General features: G+C 35.7%; 1 protein-coding gene across 1 annotated transcript; it reads left to right on the top strand.

The window, feature by feature from the left end:
• Window positions 1-7,970: 7,970 nt before the first annotated feature.
• Window positions 7,971-18,758, top strand: LOC123559987 (uncharacterized). Its single transcript, XM_045352177.2, has 4 exons — window positions 7,971-8,400; window positions 13,558-13,649; window positions 15,208-15,290; window positions 15,561-18,758. Exons 1-4 carry the CDS (start codon window positions 8,236-8,238, stop codon window positions 17,120-17,122), a joined length of 1,902 nt encoding a protein of 633 aa, XP_045208112.2. The 5' UTR covers window positions 7,971-8,235; the 3' UTR covers window positions 17,123-18,758.
• The last annotated feature ends 125 nt before the right edge of the window (window positions 18,759-18,883 follow it).

The following is an 18,883-nucleotide window of genomic DNA, read 5'->3' as shown; positions in this document are numbered from 1 at the left end:
TATCACACATTTTCTTACATTCCGCATAACATTTCAATATAATTACATAAAAGAAGCAAAATATTGATCATTTTTCAGAGCAAAAGACTAATAAAAAGTATTTCAGCAAATAATGGCTGTTTAAAAATAGTTCAAATAAAGAAAAAGCACAGAATAACGTACTTTCAAAATAAAAGCTATTAATTTTGCGCGGTAACTGACACGTAACGTCATGACGTCAATGACGTCATTTTAAGGCAACAATGTTTTGAAGCGTTTCTGCGGCAATTCATTCATTATTTCTGCATTATTAAACCATTAAACATAAGATTGGAGGCAGGTTCAAGATTTATTTCCAGAAGAATGGATATACAAACACATTTAGTTTGTCGTAAACATCGTCGTAAATCGTCACGTTAGCTTCCGGTTGGACATGCGCACTTACAAATATCAAGGTAACCTACCTCCTTAAATAAAGGTAATTGTCCTATTTAAAAAAATAAATATACAGTTGTATCAGTCGTATCAAGAGGTATGAAATCATTTGAGCCGTGCCATGAGAAAACCAACATAGTGGGTTTGCGACCAGCATGGATCCAGACCAGCCCGCGCATCCGCGCAGTCTGGTCAGGATCCATGCTGTTCGCTAACAGTTTCTCCAATTCCAATAGGCTTTAAAAGCGAACAGCATGGATCCTGACCAGACTGCGCGGATGCGCAGGCTGGTCTGGATCCTTGCTGGTCGCAAACCCACTATGTTGGTTTTCTCATGGCGCGGCTCATTTCATGATAAATTGGACAACGCATGGCCGTAATATACTTTTCTTTTGCAGAAAAAGAAGTTCGTATTTAGGGCAAAAATGAATCCGCCAAAAGATTTGCTGGAGAAAATATAATTATGTTAAGTCAATTTGATTAAGTCAATTTGAGTCACATTCATCATGAATATGTAAAATGTGTGAATATACAGTCATATTTAACGTGAATTTAACATAAATAATCGAAGTTCTGTAGTGTAAATGAAAGACGTTTGAACATTTTCCTTGATTATCTGTATTTTGACACCTTCTTCGTATATTGTATGATGTAGTTGCTTAAATATTTTGTTCTTGATTAAATTTCCGTGTTCAAGCTTTTTTTATTTGTATTTTCTTGTGTGCTTCTGCCTTGGTCGGTCTACTTAATAATATTTTACGCAATATTCTATTGTTATGTATGTATATATCAATGCCAATGTAATATGTGACATTTGGAAAAAAATCAGAGTATAGTTTTGTTGGTTTTAAGTAATACCGAATGAGTTCGAAAGGTATGCACCACATATAAATACATTTCAAAACATATCTAAACGTATCACCCACTAATGGCCAGAGAGTCTAAAGATCATGATTGTGTCTGACAAAGTAATGTTTTTCTAGGAAACATACGATCACTACTAAAGTGGGACAATCTATGTATCATTAGTGTTCCTCGGGGATTGAAAATTGAAGGGTAAAAAAATGGCCAACCGACAGGAATGTAGAATGTTTTGTCTTTGTGTGTTGTTCCGCCTATTGATACTGTCACTCTGCTAATACAGTGTCGAAATACAAAGTGTATACAGACACTTTCTTCGTTTCTACACAGACTTGTTGATGACATACCAACAGTAGCAAATGGTTAACCACTTTGCCTTAACCCAAATGGTTTACAAACGGTTATCGTCAGCACTCAACAATCTAAAACACTTATACTGATAAGCTCCATAACATGACCGGCTTGCTCTTTTAAGACTGTTCTATTTACACGAGGATGTTAAATCTGAATTTTGTTGCAATAAGTTGTGTTAGGGATTCATCTGGCGAGAATAAATTTTATATACACTATTTTGTACCTTCGGAACAAGATGTTTGGCACGAGTGTGGTTAGGTGCAACAAGTAGTGCTTTTGTTACTGACAGCGGTGCCAAGATATGTCCCGTTTTCTTTGTTATAGATATATATATATATATATTTTTTTTTTTTTTGGGGGGGGGGGGGGGGGGTGGGTGGTGGGGGGGGGGGGCTGGAGGGCATTGTTTCTACGTATATTGTTTACATCTTGTGTACATGTCAGTAATTTACACTCTTATCCTTTATATAATACTTGGTTTGTTGGTGGCCCACCACGGAAATATATCGGATCAGTATGATAAACTGCATGAAAAGCTGCCGTAGAGACAGAGACAGCTAATGGCATGATCTTTTTCCTGCATACTGGGTTCTTCAATTAAAAAAATAAACAAATTAGAATAAAATGAATGCTTTTTTAAGTACTATTTGATTAAAAGGAGTCTTTCCAGCAACGGCAAATCCTCTGACATTCAAGAAAACTATTAGTTATAACAGACTGATGCGTTACAATTATTTAACATTGTTTAAGAATCTATATTTTATAAGTCTATTTTTATCCGAATTTATTGAATTAATTAAATATAATGCAATGATATGTCGATCATTTAATAATTTCAGTAATCATGTTTAATAAATTAAATGTAAAAAGAAACAAAAAAAATATAATTTTGTAATCACTGTAAGAAACAATATAAATGTTTAAAACGCTTATGAATAGAATAGTCAGAAAAAGTTCTTGGTCCGAAGTTTCCCTTGTGTCTCACTTACATACTTTGTACATTGTGTACACTGACCGATAAATATGACCCTCTTAAGGCTATATACCAATAAAAGAACTTGTTCTTTGTTTCATATAAAATTCAGCTATTTCAGAACAATTTTGTTACAGTTTCTAGATTTTCACTCCGCCGTATACCTATTTTCCACAAGACATTCATACATTTGCTTTAAGAAAACGAAAAGAAAAAGGTGCTTGAGTAGTATGCAGTAAAATGCAAGTCAGCTGAAGTCAGGTACCCTCATATTGCCGCATTTCAGAAAGCAGAATAAACACCCTACTTTCGTTTTCAAGTAAACAACTCGAAAACATGCAAATATTAGCATGAAAAGTGTCCTATTTTATGTAAAATTCATTTCACGAGTGAAATAATGCCCATTTGGCCCCCGATTTACGCGCAAATGCGCGAATAATGGAAAAGTTAGGATCTATTTATATGGACTTCTTTCGACTACACCACGGTAGCACATTTTTGACCGAATTACTGCATTATAACCTTAAGATAAGACATAATGTGTTCCTTTCAAGAAGGTTTACGGGTAAGACAATGCTGCTTTCAGCGTAGCCACATCTATAGTTTCCGATGCATAGAAGGTCAAGGTCACGTAGTAACGACAAATCAGCGAAACGACCTTTGACCTTATAAGCTTCTACCCAAACAAATGGTGCAATAGTATCTGTTGTCAAGGAGACAATGAATTTGTCTTGTGTTGACGTACCTTCAGAATTCTAAAGGCTAACATTTTTATGCAATATAAGCAATCCTCTCTTATAACAAGTACAGACTTACACCTTTTTCTAACGGATCAAACGGCGAATATTATGACTTGTAAAGTTAAAAGAGAAAAAGTTACTATCTCTGCTATAAAGAGTAACTAGAAAGAAAACAAAAATGTTACCATTTTAAACAATGTTTCTGTACAAGAGGTATCATTAACAATTATTTTGCTAAATTTCTAAAATGAATTTGGGTAGTACCATTTATCAGTCGAAGTGGTGTTTAATGAAAATTTACTGATTGAACATCGAACAGCGCAGACCGATTTTGGTTTAGTTTACCACACTCTTTTGCTATGTGGGACGGTAAATCAGCAAAGTTTTGCAAAAGGACCAAAACTTTGACCGTCAATTTGACTCCTAAATACTGTTGTGGATAGGTTGGTGGAGCGGTAAGGTCAAATGCTGAGTAAAGTTTATCTAGATCATGACATCATCTCTGTGAAGAGATTCAGTATATTTTTCAAAATACAAGCGTTCTTTCAGGTATGAAATAAACATATACGAGCAAAGTAAATTAACATATACCTGACAAACTATTTCTACATGACGTCATCAACATTATTCATCGTACCCCTGATGAAGACGTTTAAAACCGAAACTAGCTGTGAATAAATTTATTAACAGTTTGAAGATGTTCTTCCATTTTCTACTATAATAAATGAAACTTAACTTACTATCAACAAAGGTTTTAATTTTAAGTAATTTGATATATTTAGAGAATAACTCTCCGTGACGATTTGATTGCAGACATTATGTCTCAGATCATTCGTCCTCCACCACTGATTCCTGAGATTAATGATTAAAGAACTTGGCAGTTACTTTAGTAGAACAAGTTAGTATTGGTACACAACCCTGGAACACAACACTGGAACACAACTGAAACACTGTTGAAAAATCGGAGCGAAACAAGTCAAATATAAATAAAATTCTATATATAATTCCAGCACGATAAATCTAACGATAACATGTTTGATAATTATGATTTTTCTTCATTAAAACGTTTCAATATAGAAAATATTTTGTATAACATTATAGTATGCACTTAACTTCGATCATTGAAAACATTTTAAGTTCAACGACGCACTGTCGTTTAATTCATCGTGCTGGAGTAGTACTAATTTGCATTTAACGGGTATGTATTGTGTAAAGTGTACTAGGAAATAAAAAGGGACAAAAGCAAATTCAAATAAACATTCTCTATATCACATATATAACAATGTTGGTGATTATGAAAAGAAAATGAAGGCAAAGAGACAAGGAAATATTTCTTTGATGGCCTGTAATATTACCAATTCTGGCGTTCTCAATCTGAATACCTGAAACAGTCGGTTTTTGTTATAAGTATGTTACAATAATGTTGGAAAGTTTATAAGATTCTTTCACTGGTTGCAGGTGCAGATGGGAATTTCCGGTCTCCAGGGTAACTCTTTAGGCGGTTACGAAGCTCCAGCCGAGTAACCGCGTAAACAGTTACCCGAGAGCCGGATATTCCCATCTGCACCTACAGCCAGTGATAGAATCTTTTTCTTGCATACCATATTCAACAAAGAAGAGTTAAAAATAAATTCAAACAAATGATTTTCTTATAGCACTTTTTTCTTTTAGTAGCGTATTAACAAAGCGCGGGAACTTTAGGTCCGTAAACAGGAAGTACGTCATGGCGTTACAGAGACGAAAACAACGTTAGAGTTCCGGTTTTGTTTTATCATCTGCAATGAAACGTTATGTTATTTCCTTAAAATAACGTTTTTTTTTTAATCGAAAATTATCGAGGTATTTAATTTTTATCCCGTTTTACGCAAAACATTATTATTACTACACACATCTTCTGTACATATGTAGTTCGTTATACGTCATTTACAGCACGAGAGTCATCTTACACCCCAGGATGTAAGATGGAGTTTTCCAGCACCGGTGAAATTACCAGAAGTCCCCGTCTGGTATGCAAGAAAAAGACTAGTATTCTTTTACACTGTATTTATTGAGGAAACGTATTTAGCGCGATAACGTCACGCTTTCTACAACCTAACAAATCTAGCTTTTCGGCTTTTAACTACGAAATTCAAAGAGTTTTAGCAAAAGAAAAAGAAGATTCACACTTTTTTTAATTTGTTACTTTTAATGGCGGACCCTGCAGCAGACTGTTTAAAAAATGAAACACTTGGACGGCACGAAAAAAGCTATAGGAGATAATGTTTAAATTGGTACGTACAAATTTTATAACGATTTCGGTTAATATGTATAATGCATAAAAACATTTGTCGCATATATCTAAACAAATCGCCAATATATTAATGAAATTATGACAATATAACGATCCATTGACGTAAAGATAAATAATAAAGTGCCACCAGGTGGCGCTTTTAATGTGAACGCAAAAATCGTCAAATCGAAAAAGTATTTATGATTTGATAATATTGGGTATGATCTAAAACTGAGCCAGATTTGATACTTTTCCGTCAAATTTCTGCATTCCGTCCTTAAAAAGTGGCTCGACCTTCGAACGTTTAAGTGCCCACCATTATCTAATTAAGTCTGAAACTGTGCATGTAATTTTTTGATAAGTGGGCACCTGAAGTCTTCGAAGAAATGTTCATACGATGATATTTACAATAGTAAGTGTAAAATTCACTTGTCAAACGATACAGTTTAAAACAATAATGAGTCTACCGAATTTGTAATATCAATGATACTGTCATCGAATAAAGTCAACTACAATCAAACGGTGATGACGAACGCCAATACTAGTATCTTCTCATCCATTGTGTACTTTTCCTGTGTTGAGCAACAGTTAGCAAGATCAGTTAGTTCATTTTCCAGTATTTCTCTTAAAATACAGTGTTGATTACTTTGCTTTATTTTACGATCGATAAATGAGCCGTGCCACGGGAAAACCAACATAGTGGGTATGCGACCAGCATGGATCCAGACCAGCCTGCGCATCCGCGCAGTCTGGTCAGGATCCATGCTGTTCGCTAATAGTTTCTCCAATTCCAATAGACTTTAAAAGCGAACAGCATGGAGCCTGACCAGACTGCGCGGATGCACAGGCTGGTCTGGATCCATGCTGGTCGCATACCCACTATGTTGGTTTTCCGGTGGCACGGCTCAAATGTTGACGAATAAATTAATATAAACTCTAAATACTAATTTTCGATGTACGGGTATGTATTGTGTAACGTGTACAAAGAATTAAAAGGGCCACACGAAAAGCCTATTTCTGACAAGGACTTTCACTTTCCTCAAAAGAACTATAAGCATGACATTGGCATGTTCATGCAAACAGCAGTGCTGGACAAGCGTGTACAAAATAACCACACTATACGACATATAAAAATATAACATTGTTTTCCATCTACTTGAAAGCAATCCTTTTTTTTTTAAGACAAATTAGGTTATTTTAAGAGACTGTTAAATGGGATTTTATATTTATTTAACTATTATTCAATTTCACGTTCAAAGGCGCTTTACATAGTTCAAATGCAGTCACACAGGGCGCATAATTCATCCTCTACTAGTACAGACACAGAGCGATCTGACCAGAGGGACAGAGTGAGACAAAGCTCCCGAGTGAGACAGGCTTGTCCGGCTAACTTAGCCTAGCTCGTTTCGGATAGACATCCTGGTTCTTTAACGTGCCCAGTGTATAGCACTGATACACGCAAGGATTGCCTGGGTTCCTTACCAGTACACCTCTAGTTGGGTGGGAAACACTGAAAAGCGTTTCTGAAAATTCCCGAGTAGCTGCCGGGGATCGAACTCCCGACCTCAAGATTGGAAGGCCAGTGTGCAAACCACTGAGCTATCCGTCCACCCGGATGTACATTCTTACATGTCTTCGTGTGTACCCTGTCTACGCGTTACCAGTACTAGCCGAACCCTGCCAAATGTATGCTCTGATGTAACTGTTTTGCAATAACTCGGCAGCTTCGTTACCGCCTAAACAGAAATTCTCGAGCCAGGATTTTCCATCCGCACCTTCAACCAGAGAAATGACGATGTTTAATGGGTTTTTATCTAACAAAAACAATTCAATATTTCTAGTGCAGGTATTTGATATTAAGCTGATTCTCAGACAATTAGATTGAAAACGTTTCAATTTGTTCCAGTAAATTTTCTGTGCAAGGCATTTACTGCCGCCACGGCGGGTAAAACTATATATAAAACTGCAATTCTTGCTTCTAATGATATTTGTATACTCAATATCTTTTTACTGCTTGCCAAGTGCTTATCATTTAGACATGTAGTCGGATGTGTACCAGAATGTTATTTCAGATGGTAGTTAATTAAGCGTTTTCTTTCAAAATATACTCTGTTGTTAATCATGTATAATTGTGTACATGGGCCATGTCTTTTTGTTATTCCAAATAAATATTAATTTCTTTTAAATCGATAAAATGTTTGCTATTATACAATTTTGTCACAGAAACCGAGCCCTTATAGTTACTAATAGTCAAACTAAATAAATAGCAATAGCCTGTAATTAACTTGCCCATTTTCATAATTTCCAAATATGGTTTCCAAATATCTTACATTCGTTTCATTGGCATCTTAGTCGTTACTACGTTAGTACGCTTCATTTGTCCATATATTGATCCTTTTGACCACAGGGATCGTACACAATGGATAATTATCTTCCCTTATTAGGAGTTAAAATATAGAACAAAATGTACAAAGAGAAGAAATAACCTTTTGATGAAAGAAATGACTAAATTTCCCCTACGTAACTTTTCCTTTTATGTTAACAGCACTGTTCGTTTGAACGCAAAACATATAAAAGGACTTTATTTCAGTTAAGATTATTTAGGAGATCGTGTTTAATTGAAAATGGATTCTTATCAAAATATGGAAAGAGGTACAAAGCCACATGAAATATTTGTGGAGAATACACAGTTAAGGGAGCAAAATAAGGAGTTACAGCGGCAGCAGCAGAGACTTGTGAGACGCCAGTCCGCTGTTCAAAGAAAAACAGGAAACAAATGTCTAAACTGTGTAAGTTACAAATTCAAGTTTTAGAACCCATTTTTCTTAAATATGTAATCTTTATGGTTGGTTGGATTTAACGTCGCACCGACACATGATAGGTCATATGGCGACATTCCAGCTTTTAATGGTGGAGGAAGACCCCAGGTGCCCCTCCGTGCATTATTTCATCACGAACGGGCATCTGGGTAGAACCACCGACCTTCCGTAAGCTAGCTGGATGGCTTCCTCACATGAAGAATTCAACGCCCCGAGTGAGGCTCGAACCCACATCGATGAAGGGCAAGTGATTTGAAGTCAGCGACCTTAACCACTCGGCCACGGAAATTCGGCGAAATTCGACAAAATATAACCTATGGACATTTTATGTTATGAAAATATGAATGATAATATTAGACCTTTTCGGCGTAAATGGAAATGTACACGACTACTTAAATGTAAACGTATTTCGATAAATGTTGAGGGGTTTTCTCAAAACGCTGGACAACACATATTTTAAATAGCAATAATTTTAATGAATAATTCAGTAAGTGTACATACAAAGTCAAAACAGGAAGTACGTGATAAAAATTCCGGCGGAGAGATAAGTAATCTTGATCTGGTTTTCCTTAAGTATTATGTGCCTAATAGTAATGTTTACAAAATGGCATTTGCTTGGTATATTCTTAAAGGGGACCGTGTTTCGCACTGTTTTGCAATTTTTAAACAACTTTTACCGTGCCATTTTTATAAATGTTGTATAATTTATGGTATCTCCTCAAGCTCAAGTAGAGACAAATTTCAAAGTGATGGCCACTATCCAAAAGGTTTGCAGAGAACTCATTTTACCATTAATTTTAATAAAAGAAACATCAAACTATTGGTAAACAATTATAAAACACAAAATAAAAATGTCAATTTCATTTTTTCTAGGGTGCCAAGTAAACGGATTTAATGAGACAGAATTCTGACTTCAACATTGAAAAAATAAGGTCGAATACTGTGCCTCTGTTTTGAATTTTGTTTACTTCATTCAAAAATAACCCTGGGGCAGACGTAAAACCTACCTAAATTTTTTCTACGATATGTAATCTAAAGAGTGAAAGCAAAATAGAGAACTTTTACCGCAGGTAACTCAATATTTTTAAAGATGTGTAACTCTACTCCTTCTGTTTAAGTAGTAAATTCACTTTGAACAGCAAGATATCGCTTATTAAATTATTTTTTTTCCATTTTTGTACAATAAATCAATTATAAATCTTGAAAGAAGTAAAAACTTATTAGAAAAAAGGAAAAAAAACTGGTCCCACTAGGGCTTGAACCTACGCCCCCCTGAGAATTGCAGTAAAAGTAGGTTTATGGTAGGAATTGAATACTGTTCAAAAAGGAGGTACTCTATTACGCTTCTAATACCTTAAGTGGTCTCACTCAGCTGTGCCATGACTCAGTATGAGTTTTATTTAATTTAAATGATCACTTTACAAAAAGCTGAAAACGACAATATTATTCACGGTGAAGGACAGATGGACGACGGATACCGAATGCCTTGTGGGTCTTCGACACCCCTGCTCGTGATTCAATAATATGGAGATTGCCATTAGATAGTAAGAGGAGCTTGGGCTGCCAGATTTTCCTCAGACTCGTTTCCACTTTATTTAGGTACCTAGAAAACTTGGTGAAAAACATATGTTAACATAAAAAATACAGTTGCGAATGCCATTGTGTGCGTTTTTGCCAACCATAATTTTACTTCTTCTGTAAACAGTATCATATACAAATAAAAATGAATAAATGGATTAAAGGCATATGTGAAACAACAGGTTATGAACAACAAGTGAATGAAGTATTGCAATGCAATACAAAGTCCCCTACTGGAAGGCACCTAATTTTCTCTACTGCAGTACAACGTAATAAACTGATATCTGTCAATGATGTATAAAACAATATTGTACTATATATTAATCCTAAAAAAAATCTATATAATATAAGTCCACAAGAAACTCTTTACCAGGTAGAGATAGGTAACATGCATGTTGTACCACAGAAAAGTGGTCTCGATTTTTCTCTACCGCCAGTAATAAAAAATTAACAATAAAATCTATTTATAGTAAAACAAAGGGATGTAATTCTAAAAAACAAGGGTACCTCATGGTGGTGAACATTTGTTCCAAGTTACATCAAAATCCCTCCATGCATGAAGAAGAAATGCTCCATACAAAGTCATTCTTGAATTCGATTTTTGACATCTAAATATGACCTTGACCTTAGACCTAGGGACCTGGTTCTTGCGCATGACAATCCATCTTATGTTGGTGAACATTTGTGCCAAGTTACATCAAAATCCGTCCATGCATGAAGAAGAAATGCTCCAGACAAAGTCATTCTTGTGTCTGACTTTGGTCTCTTAGTGTGACCTTGACATTAGACCTTGGGCTTTTGACATCTAAATATGACCTTGACCTTAGACCTAGGGACCTGGTTCTTGAGCTAGGGGTCCGGGATTTACGCATGACACGAAACAGACCCTGTTTATGTTAACATTTGACTGCTAAGGGTCGGGTTTTGAGCATGACGTGTTGTCTCATCATGGGGAACATTTGTGCCATGTAATATTAAAATCCCTTCATGGATGGCAGAGTTATAGACGGGACAGGAAAAAAAGCTCTGTTGACCTTTGACCCCCAATTGTGACCTTGACCTTTGAGCTAGGGGTCCGGGATGTACGCATGACACGAAACAGACCCTGTTTATGCTAACATTTGACTGCTAAGTATGACCTTGACCTTTGAGCTAGGGATCTGAAAGTTGTGCATGACACTGAGGTACATTTGTGCCAAGTAATATTAAAATCCCTTCATGGATGGGAGAGCTAAGGACCGGACAAGAAAAAAGCCCTGTTGACCTTTGACCTCCAATTGTGACCTTGACCTTTGAGCTAGGGGTCCAGGTTTTGCGCAGGACACGTCGTCTCGTCATGGGGAACATTTGTACCAAATAATACTAAAATCCCTTCATGGATGGAAGAGTTATGGACCGGACAGGAAAAAAGCCCTGTTGACCTTTGACCTCAAATTTTGACCTTGACCTTGACCTTTAAGCTAGGGGTCCGGGTTTTGCGCATGACACGTCGTCTCATCATGGGAACATTTGTGCCAAGTAATATTAAAATCCTTTCATGGATGACAGAGTTATGGACCGGACACAAAATTGCGGACGGACGGAATGACGGAAAAGCGCATTCCTATAGTCCCCGAAACTGGTTTTCAACCTGTAGGAGACTAATAAGAACTTATTACGGTATAGACGGTTAGGCACAAAGGTAAAATTTTGTCATGTCATTTCCTAAATTTAGTTTAATAGGCAACATAGTTACTGCACGAGGAACGTATGTGGATATCCTTGCTGTAATATTTACATTCGCCCAATTCTTTTCCATTGAAATTATGTGCGCAGCAAACGGAAATGCGCCAAAGTTACGACAACGCTGCTAAATGATAAAGGGCCGCTGTTTTGGCGACGCCCGCGTATAGTTAGGGAGAGCTCTTCTGAGATTACGCCACAGAAGTTCCGTCTGGTGCACAGAATGGCCGGGAACCTGATTTTGCTGTTTGATGCAACAAAATGTGTGCAATTTATAATTTAACCTTGTTTACAAATGGAAAAGAAATTCAATGTATAGAGTAAATATAAGAAATGAATTATTTATTTCGGAGTTTATGCGAAATGAACGGCATAGTAGGGTCAGTAAAATTAAACATAACCGCTATAGCTGCAATACTGAAATATTTATTGAGAGTAAAGCGAACAAAATGAGATTTTAGAGTATATTTCCAGAAATTATTTTTTTTTATAACTGAGACAAGACTACTTAATATATATTAAGTTTAATGTTGCAGTATTTATTAAATGACAGTCTCGCCCCTAATTTTCTAATAGTCATCGCTTTAATATAGATAGGAATAGTTGGATGGTCCCAAGTTTCCTAGGAAATACGACTGTGATTTCAAATTGGTGTAAACATTTCACCCTGGGCGACAAAACTACGATGGTCAAGCGTAAGAAGAGGCAAATATATTCGATCATTTTGGATTATTTATTTGTTTAGAATTTTTCAGTATTTAAAATTGCGATATGCAAGACTATTTCTTAGGGTGGTCAAAGTCAGCTGTGCCATGCTTATGAGACTTGGTATTAATATTAACCGGTGATACATTATTCGTTGTTGTCTTGAAACAACCCCCTACTTTTGTCCGAAGTACGTATACGCATACATATGAGACGTGCCATGAGAAAACCAACATAGTGGGTATGCGACCAGCATGGATCCAGACCAGCCTGCGCATCCGCGCAGTCTGGTCAGGCTCAATGTTGTTCGCTTTTAAAGCCTATTGGAATTGGAGAAACTATTAGCGAACAGCATGGATCCTGACCAGACTGAGCGGATGCGCAGGCTGGTCTGGATCCATGCTGGTCGCATACCCACTATGTTGGTTTTCCCATGGCACGGCTCATATATTTTTACGCCGAAAAGGTCTATTTAGAATTTAACATTCTAAAAAGCAAAACTGTCAATGACGAAGTGATTTCATATTTGTTTTGTTAATGGTAATACAGCCGCATTTTTCTCGATCAAATGTGACTGTCCTCAGCATACGCGATTCATGGATATGCCGACCCTATTCTGTCGTTCATTTCGTAAAGACACCGAAAAAAATCATTTCATTTCTTATATTTACATATTTCCTTTCCCTTTGTAAAATATATAATATAATGAATTGTATAGGCCTATAATATGAAGCATTTAGCATTAAAATCAGCTTTCCGGCCATTCTGTTCACCAGACGAAACAACTGCGACGTCATCTAAAGAACGTTCTCCCTGATTTTACGGGGACATTTTTTACAGTCGTCAAAACATGCGGTCGGTTATCACTAAGCAGCGATGACGTACATTTCGCGCCTTTCCTTTTGCTGTTTATACGAAATGACCGCCAAAAGTTTCAATGGAATAGAATAGGGCGAATGTAAATATTCTTATTTAAGCTGAAACAATATAAGTCTTATTTATGTTGAAGCAACATAAATAACTTATGTCGAATTAGTGGACCATCGGAAAACACGTTTTTTTGTCAACAGATCACGTCAGATTATGATGTAAAAGGTTCTAACAGCGTTTATTTATTTTCAGGTTCTGAAGCCAATGGTGAAATCCTTGATACTTTGCTTTATAATTGTTGCTGCCATCATTAGCTACTCGGTGCTACAAGTAAAACAAAACAGGTGACGTAATCATGTTACGTTGTCTTCTTCAAACTGAAACTAGAATTTTGTTTTTGTATAAGCAATACCATCTGATGATCGTTTTTTTTCTGTTTTCTTTTTTCTAAATCGTAATTTGGCTTAGCAGTATTAATGGTGTATTTCAATACCAGCATTCTGATTTAGTTATATGCCAGTTGAAATATACCGACACACGATATGTAACCAGGCAGAAATCTTTTTTTTTAATTTAAAAATACGATGGTACAATTAAAAAGCATCAAAAGATACGTTTTTACTCAACAGAATTTATGGCTTCGTTTTTAAGTTGCTAGACATTCTAACACGACCCGACTTTTTATCTCTTTTAAATAAAAAAGACTGAAATAGTGTAGTATTATGCAACACATATACTGTCTGTACGTCACAACTATTGCGTGATAGCGATAAAAGTCATAGTGTTAAAAGTCATAGCGTTAAAAAGTCATAGCGTTAAAGTCATAGCGGCGCGCTGGGTAAGAAAACTACACAATAATGCAATTGTATGGCGAATATCTTACAAATTTAGATGACAATCCTTGAAATCGTGTTAGAATCAAAATGATGTATCTCAAATGTTGATTCACTCTTACCTAAAACCAATGTGTGTCGTTCAGATACTGTATCTTTTTTAATCTATATAATTCCTTTGCATCAGTACTGTAGACATTGGTTTTAAGGACGTATGCTAGAATTTGGTGCGAAAATTTTCCCAATAACAGAATTTCTTTAAACTTTGGATATTGAAGGACAATCATCTAAGAAACAAAAATATGCAATAAAAATCATAGGTCACCGGTATCGAAAAAGAGTTATCTGCCCTTGAAAACCGCATTTCCCCCAAAAATGGCTTTTTCAAGGGCAGATAACTCTTTTTTGATACCGGTGACCTATGATTTTTATTGCATATTTTTGTTTCTTAGATGATTGTCCTTCAATATCCAAAGTTTAAAGAAATTCTGTTACTGGGAAAATTTTCGCCCATCTCATATACAGGGAATTCTAGCGTACGCCTTTAATAACGACAACTCACAGTTTGGTATATATATTTTAGATAAAACTAGAAATTCTTATATGAATACTTGAAAAAAATAATGTAGACATTTACATTCTTTATAGTTAACTTAAGAAAGAAGAAATACACATGTTACATACGAGTATCGAGCAGAATGTCTATTCTATTTACAATATACTCAAATATTATATGCCTATCAAGTTATCAGCGCCTGATTTATCAAGGTTCAGAATTCAGGAATTGAAACACAATGGCGTTGGATCGGTTTGTAAAATATCTAAGCATTTGAATGATTATATTTGGTGATTAACCACAAGAAGGCCTTGATTGTTTTCATTCTCACATGTTCATTGAAATATTTGGATTTTATCTAACCGAGTCGTAATGCGATCAACAATTGTTTATCTGTTTATCGCATTATATACATAGCTTGATTTTCTACTTTCCATAACTGGAAAATAACTTGAGCCCTATTACAATTGTTGATAAAATACCAATTTAACGGACACATTTTTCATTTAACAGCACTCTGAAATCTTTGATATCTACATCCTCTGGAAAACAGACAGACAGTAAAAGTCCGGAATATGCAATGAATTTAGAAATAGGTAAGGTGCATGTGTATATTGTATTCAGTCTTGATGAAACAGGCGGAATTGAAATGCATTTGGAGTATATCTATTTTGTTTTTACTTGTATAATTATGACCGTAATTTATTCTATATGAAATAGACTATGGATTTGAAAACAATTTAATATTACTAAATTATTGATATATAATTAAAATCTAAAACTTTTCCTGACAATTACCGGAAATAGAACAAATAAACTAAACAACAAAACAAGCCATCTGACAGATAATCTTTGTTTCTTTTTAGGACAACAGATATCTTACCTGGACTGTACTGGTTCGCAATTGAAGCAGTCTTTTCCAGACTTGGATTATGCTATTTTGGGCTACAATATCTTAAAAGGATATCCACTCGCCGTTGGTCATGATCCTGGCTTCACGTATCCAATATTTAAAGCAGATTATGCAGGGGGACTTCAAACAGCTGACTGTCGTTATTCTGTACCCAAAGGTCTTGTAGTCGTTTCAGACGTATCTTGTATCACTTCCTTTTCCTCTACGACGATACAAACGAAATATGAATTTTCTAGAGCATTATCAGTTTATACCAAAGTAAGTGGAGGCACTTGGGGTACTCAGTTTTCTGCTAGCGTAGGTTATAAAAGTTCGTCTTCCGACATCTCCTCTGGTGAATCTGTTTACATATTATCTACTGCCAAGTGTAACTATTACTTTAGTAAATTGGTGACTGAAGATGCTCCACAATTTGATGACGTTTTCATCAAATGGGTCCACAAATTGAATGCAGCCAGTTCTGATCCAGAACTGTACTTCAAATTCTTTGAAATATTCGGGACCCACTTTGCGACGGAAGTAACGTTTGGAGCTAGATACACTTACGAATATAAGATGTCATCAAACTACTATGAAACAGAGAGGGAAAAGGGGGTCGACGTAAAAACGGTTGCTAGTACATCCGGATTCTTCGGTCTTTGGAATCTGGAAGGAGAATTTCAAGTTTCCTTGTCGCAAAGACAAAAAGCTTCAGAGTTCCGTCAGTCTGTAGAAACCAAAACAACAACTGTAGGTGCACCACCACCAGAGGATGGAGGTGCTATGGCCTGGGCGTCAGAGGTTAAAACGAACCCCGTACCTTCTGCATATAAACTTGTATCTATTGAAAATCTTTTTACAGATAAGTACATGAAATCATTGAATGTAGATTTTAGTCGAATATACAAAAATATAGTCAGTCAGAAGATGAAATACTGTCTGTTCCTTCAGAATAAAGGTGAATTAGAGTCTTGTGAAGAGCTCGTAGCTGGCATTGAATTGAAAAATACTAGAATAATTGGGCACTACCGTGAAAAGGCCGTGTCATCAGTTTCCGACTGTATTGAAATTTGTCTGGAAGAAATTCACTGTGAAGCAGTTTCTTTTTGTACCACTTGCACAAGTAGTGATATTGACTACAACACGTGTCATTTAATTCAAAGCAATGGCCACTCCTTGACGACCAGTAAAACAGAAGAAACTGACTATGTATGGCAAAGTAACGTCTTTCCAGGAAAGATAAGATCACAATTAAAACTTGAAAATGTAGGCATCATTGGCGTTCTTCGAGGATTTGAAACTGAAGAAGATAAGAAGGCTGACCTTCAAAAATGCCGACAATTGTGTTTTCAGGACGCGTATTGTACAGCCTACAGCTACTGTAACTGTACTGATACAGTCTCGAAATGCAAAATGTACAGTAAGGAACTAACTACTGGACTTCAGACAGAAGCTAATATAGACACGTTCTTCATTTCGGCGAGCCTTGACAGTATAACTTCAGAAACAACAGCAACTACCGCCAAAACAAATTAACATTATCAAGACAGCCTCATATCAAGAACTACTGAAACAGTCGATTATTTTTTGTTTGGTTTAAGGCCACATCTACAAAATTATAGGTCATATGGCGACTTTTGAACCAGTCAAAAGGTGTTTTCATTAACATTATGATTTAAACTTCTACGACACTAGCCGATACAATCTCCAACAAAGTGCATTGTCCTATCAGCAACAGCCGAAACAAGATTACATGATCAGCATGACGCCATCAGTTACAACCCCAACCAGATAAAGCCAACCTCTACTATAGCAACCAACAGCCACAAAAAAAGGGTTGCATGCCCAATCATTTACATCTTTAATCAAACAAATCAAGCTCGCGTGGACAGCATAGACGAACCAAGAACATAAACTAAACGTAAAATGATTGCTCGAGATATCTTATGCTAATTTTAAAATAACTGTTAATCAAATTTCGTGTAAGGCGCGTCAAGTTACTCGTATGTACTGAATTATGTCAATTCACCATTCTACTGTTTATTTGCAATGTATATATAATTATGATGCGTGACGGGGGAGTTTATGAATGTGTACATGATAACTAACAATAACTAAGTGAGTGACGTATGAAATATCAATGTTTTACTTACTGTTAAAAAACATTTTTGACGCTGATTGAGGACTTCAAACTCATAACATTAGTATGTTGAACATTGAACATATTTGTTTCATGAAATGCGTTAAAATGAAGGCAATTGTCCTCTTTAAAACAATAAATATAAAATAGCATCAGCAGTACATGTATTTAAAGATATGAAATCATTTTATGACACAATGGACAACGCATGTTCGTAATATACTTTTGTTTTGCTAAAACGGCGCTCGTTTTAGGCCTAAAACATACTGTTTGTTTCCGGTAACATGCAAAAGTAGGGTAAGTAGGTAGGATTTTTTAAAAAAATTTTACACTGCAGAAAGAGCAACGCAACGCGAAAAGTATTTCGTTTGGTGGAAGGTAAAACAAACACTCCGGTTAGGTTTCGTTTGGTGGAAGGTAAAACAAGTACACTGGTTAGGTTTCGTTTGGTGGAAGATAAAACAAGCACACTGGTTAGGTTTCGTTTGGCGGAAGGTCAAACAAGCACACTGGTTAGGTTTCGTTTGGCGGAAGGTCAAACAAGCACTCCGGTTAGGTTTCGCTTGGTGGAAGGTAAAACAAGCACACAGGTTAGGTTTCGTTTGGCGGAAGGTGCGTTTTTGAACGTTTCTAAACATACTGGATGTTTGTCCTTGTTGGGTAGTATATATTTATATTGTGTCTTCTATTTCTTGGTATACTCATATTTATCCAGTCGAATATTATACACTTATTGAAGTTTTTTTATATTATGTTTTTTTTATATGTTTGTTGCCGTGTAGGTGAAATACAGTCGTTATATACTTTTGATATTACGCTAGTATGATTATTATGCAGGTGGTATTTATATCTATAGAAAACGAACTAACATATTACTAGATTAGTAAAAAGAACTGTTAGTATAACAGGCAGACAGATGTGTTATTACTATCATACATAGTTTTAATATCTATGTAGATAATATTAAATGAGTGTCTTTTCATAATGATTTTATTATTGTCAATTGAATAAAATGGGAGGATCTGTTGAACACTTTATCGTTTGTTTTCATTGAGTTTGATAAATTCTATGTGGAAAAACACAAAAATAACAAGTTTGTCATCAGGATAAGGATAAGAAATGATATAAATGTTTAAAATGCCCAAAAAATGAAAACA

Source organism: Mercenaria mercenaria, chromosome 10, assembly GCF_021730395.1.
Source record: "Mercenaria mercenaria strain notata chromosome 10, MADL_Memer_1, whole genome shotgun sequence".
NCBI classification, from domain to species: Eukaryota; Metazoa; Mollusca; class Bivalvia; order Venerida; family Veneridae; genus Mercenaria; species Mercenaria mercenaria.
The sequence above is the reverse complement of the archived record's forward strand: the minus strand, read 5'-3'. Positions and strand labels throughout refer to the sequence as shown.

What these genes read in the sequence shown, in the direction of transcription:
- LOC123559987 (XM_045352177.2), top strand. Translation starts at nt 8,236, where the DNA reads ATGGATTCTTATCAAAATATGGAAAGAGGTACAAAGCCACATGAAATA. An exon ending in GAAACAAATGTCTAAACTGT is followed by an intron (nt 8,401 to 13,557) that starts GTAAGTTACAAA and finishes ATTTATTTTCAG; the next exon opens with GTTCTGAAGCCAATGGTGAA. An exon ending in TGCAATGAATTTAGAAATAG is followed by an intron (nt 15,291 to 15,560) that starts GTAAGGTGCATG and finishes GTTTCTTTTTAG; the next exon opens with GACAACAGATATCTTACCTG.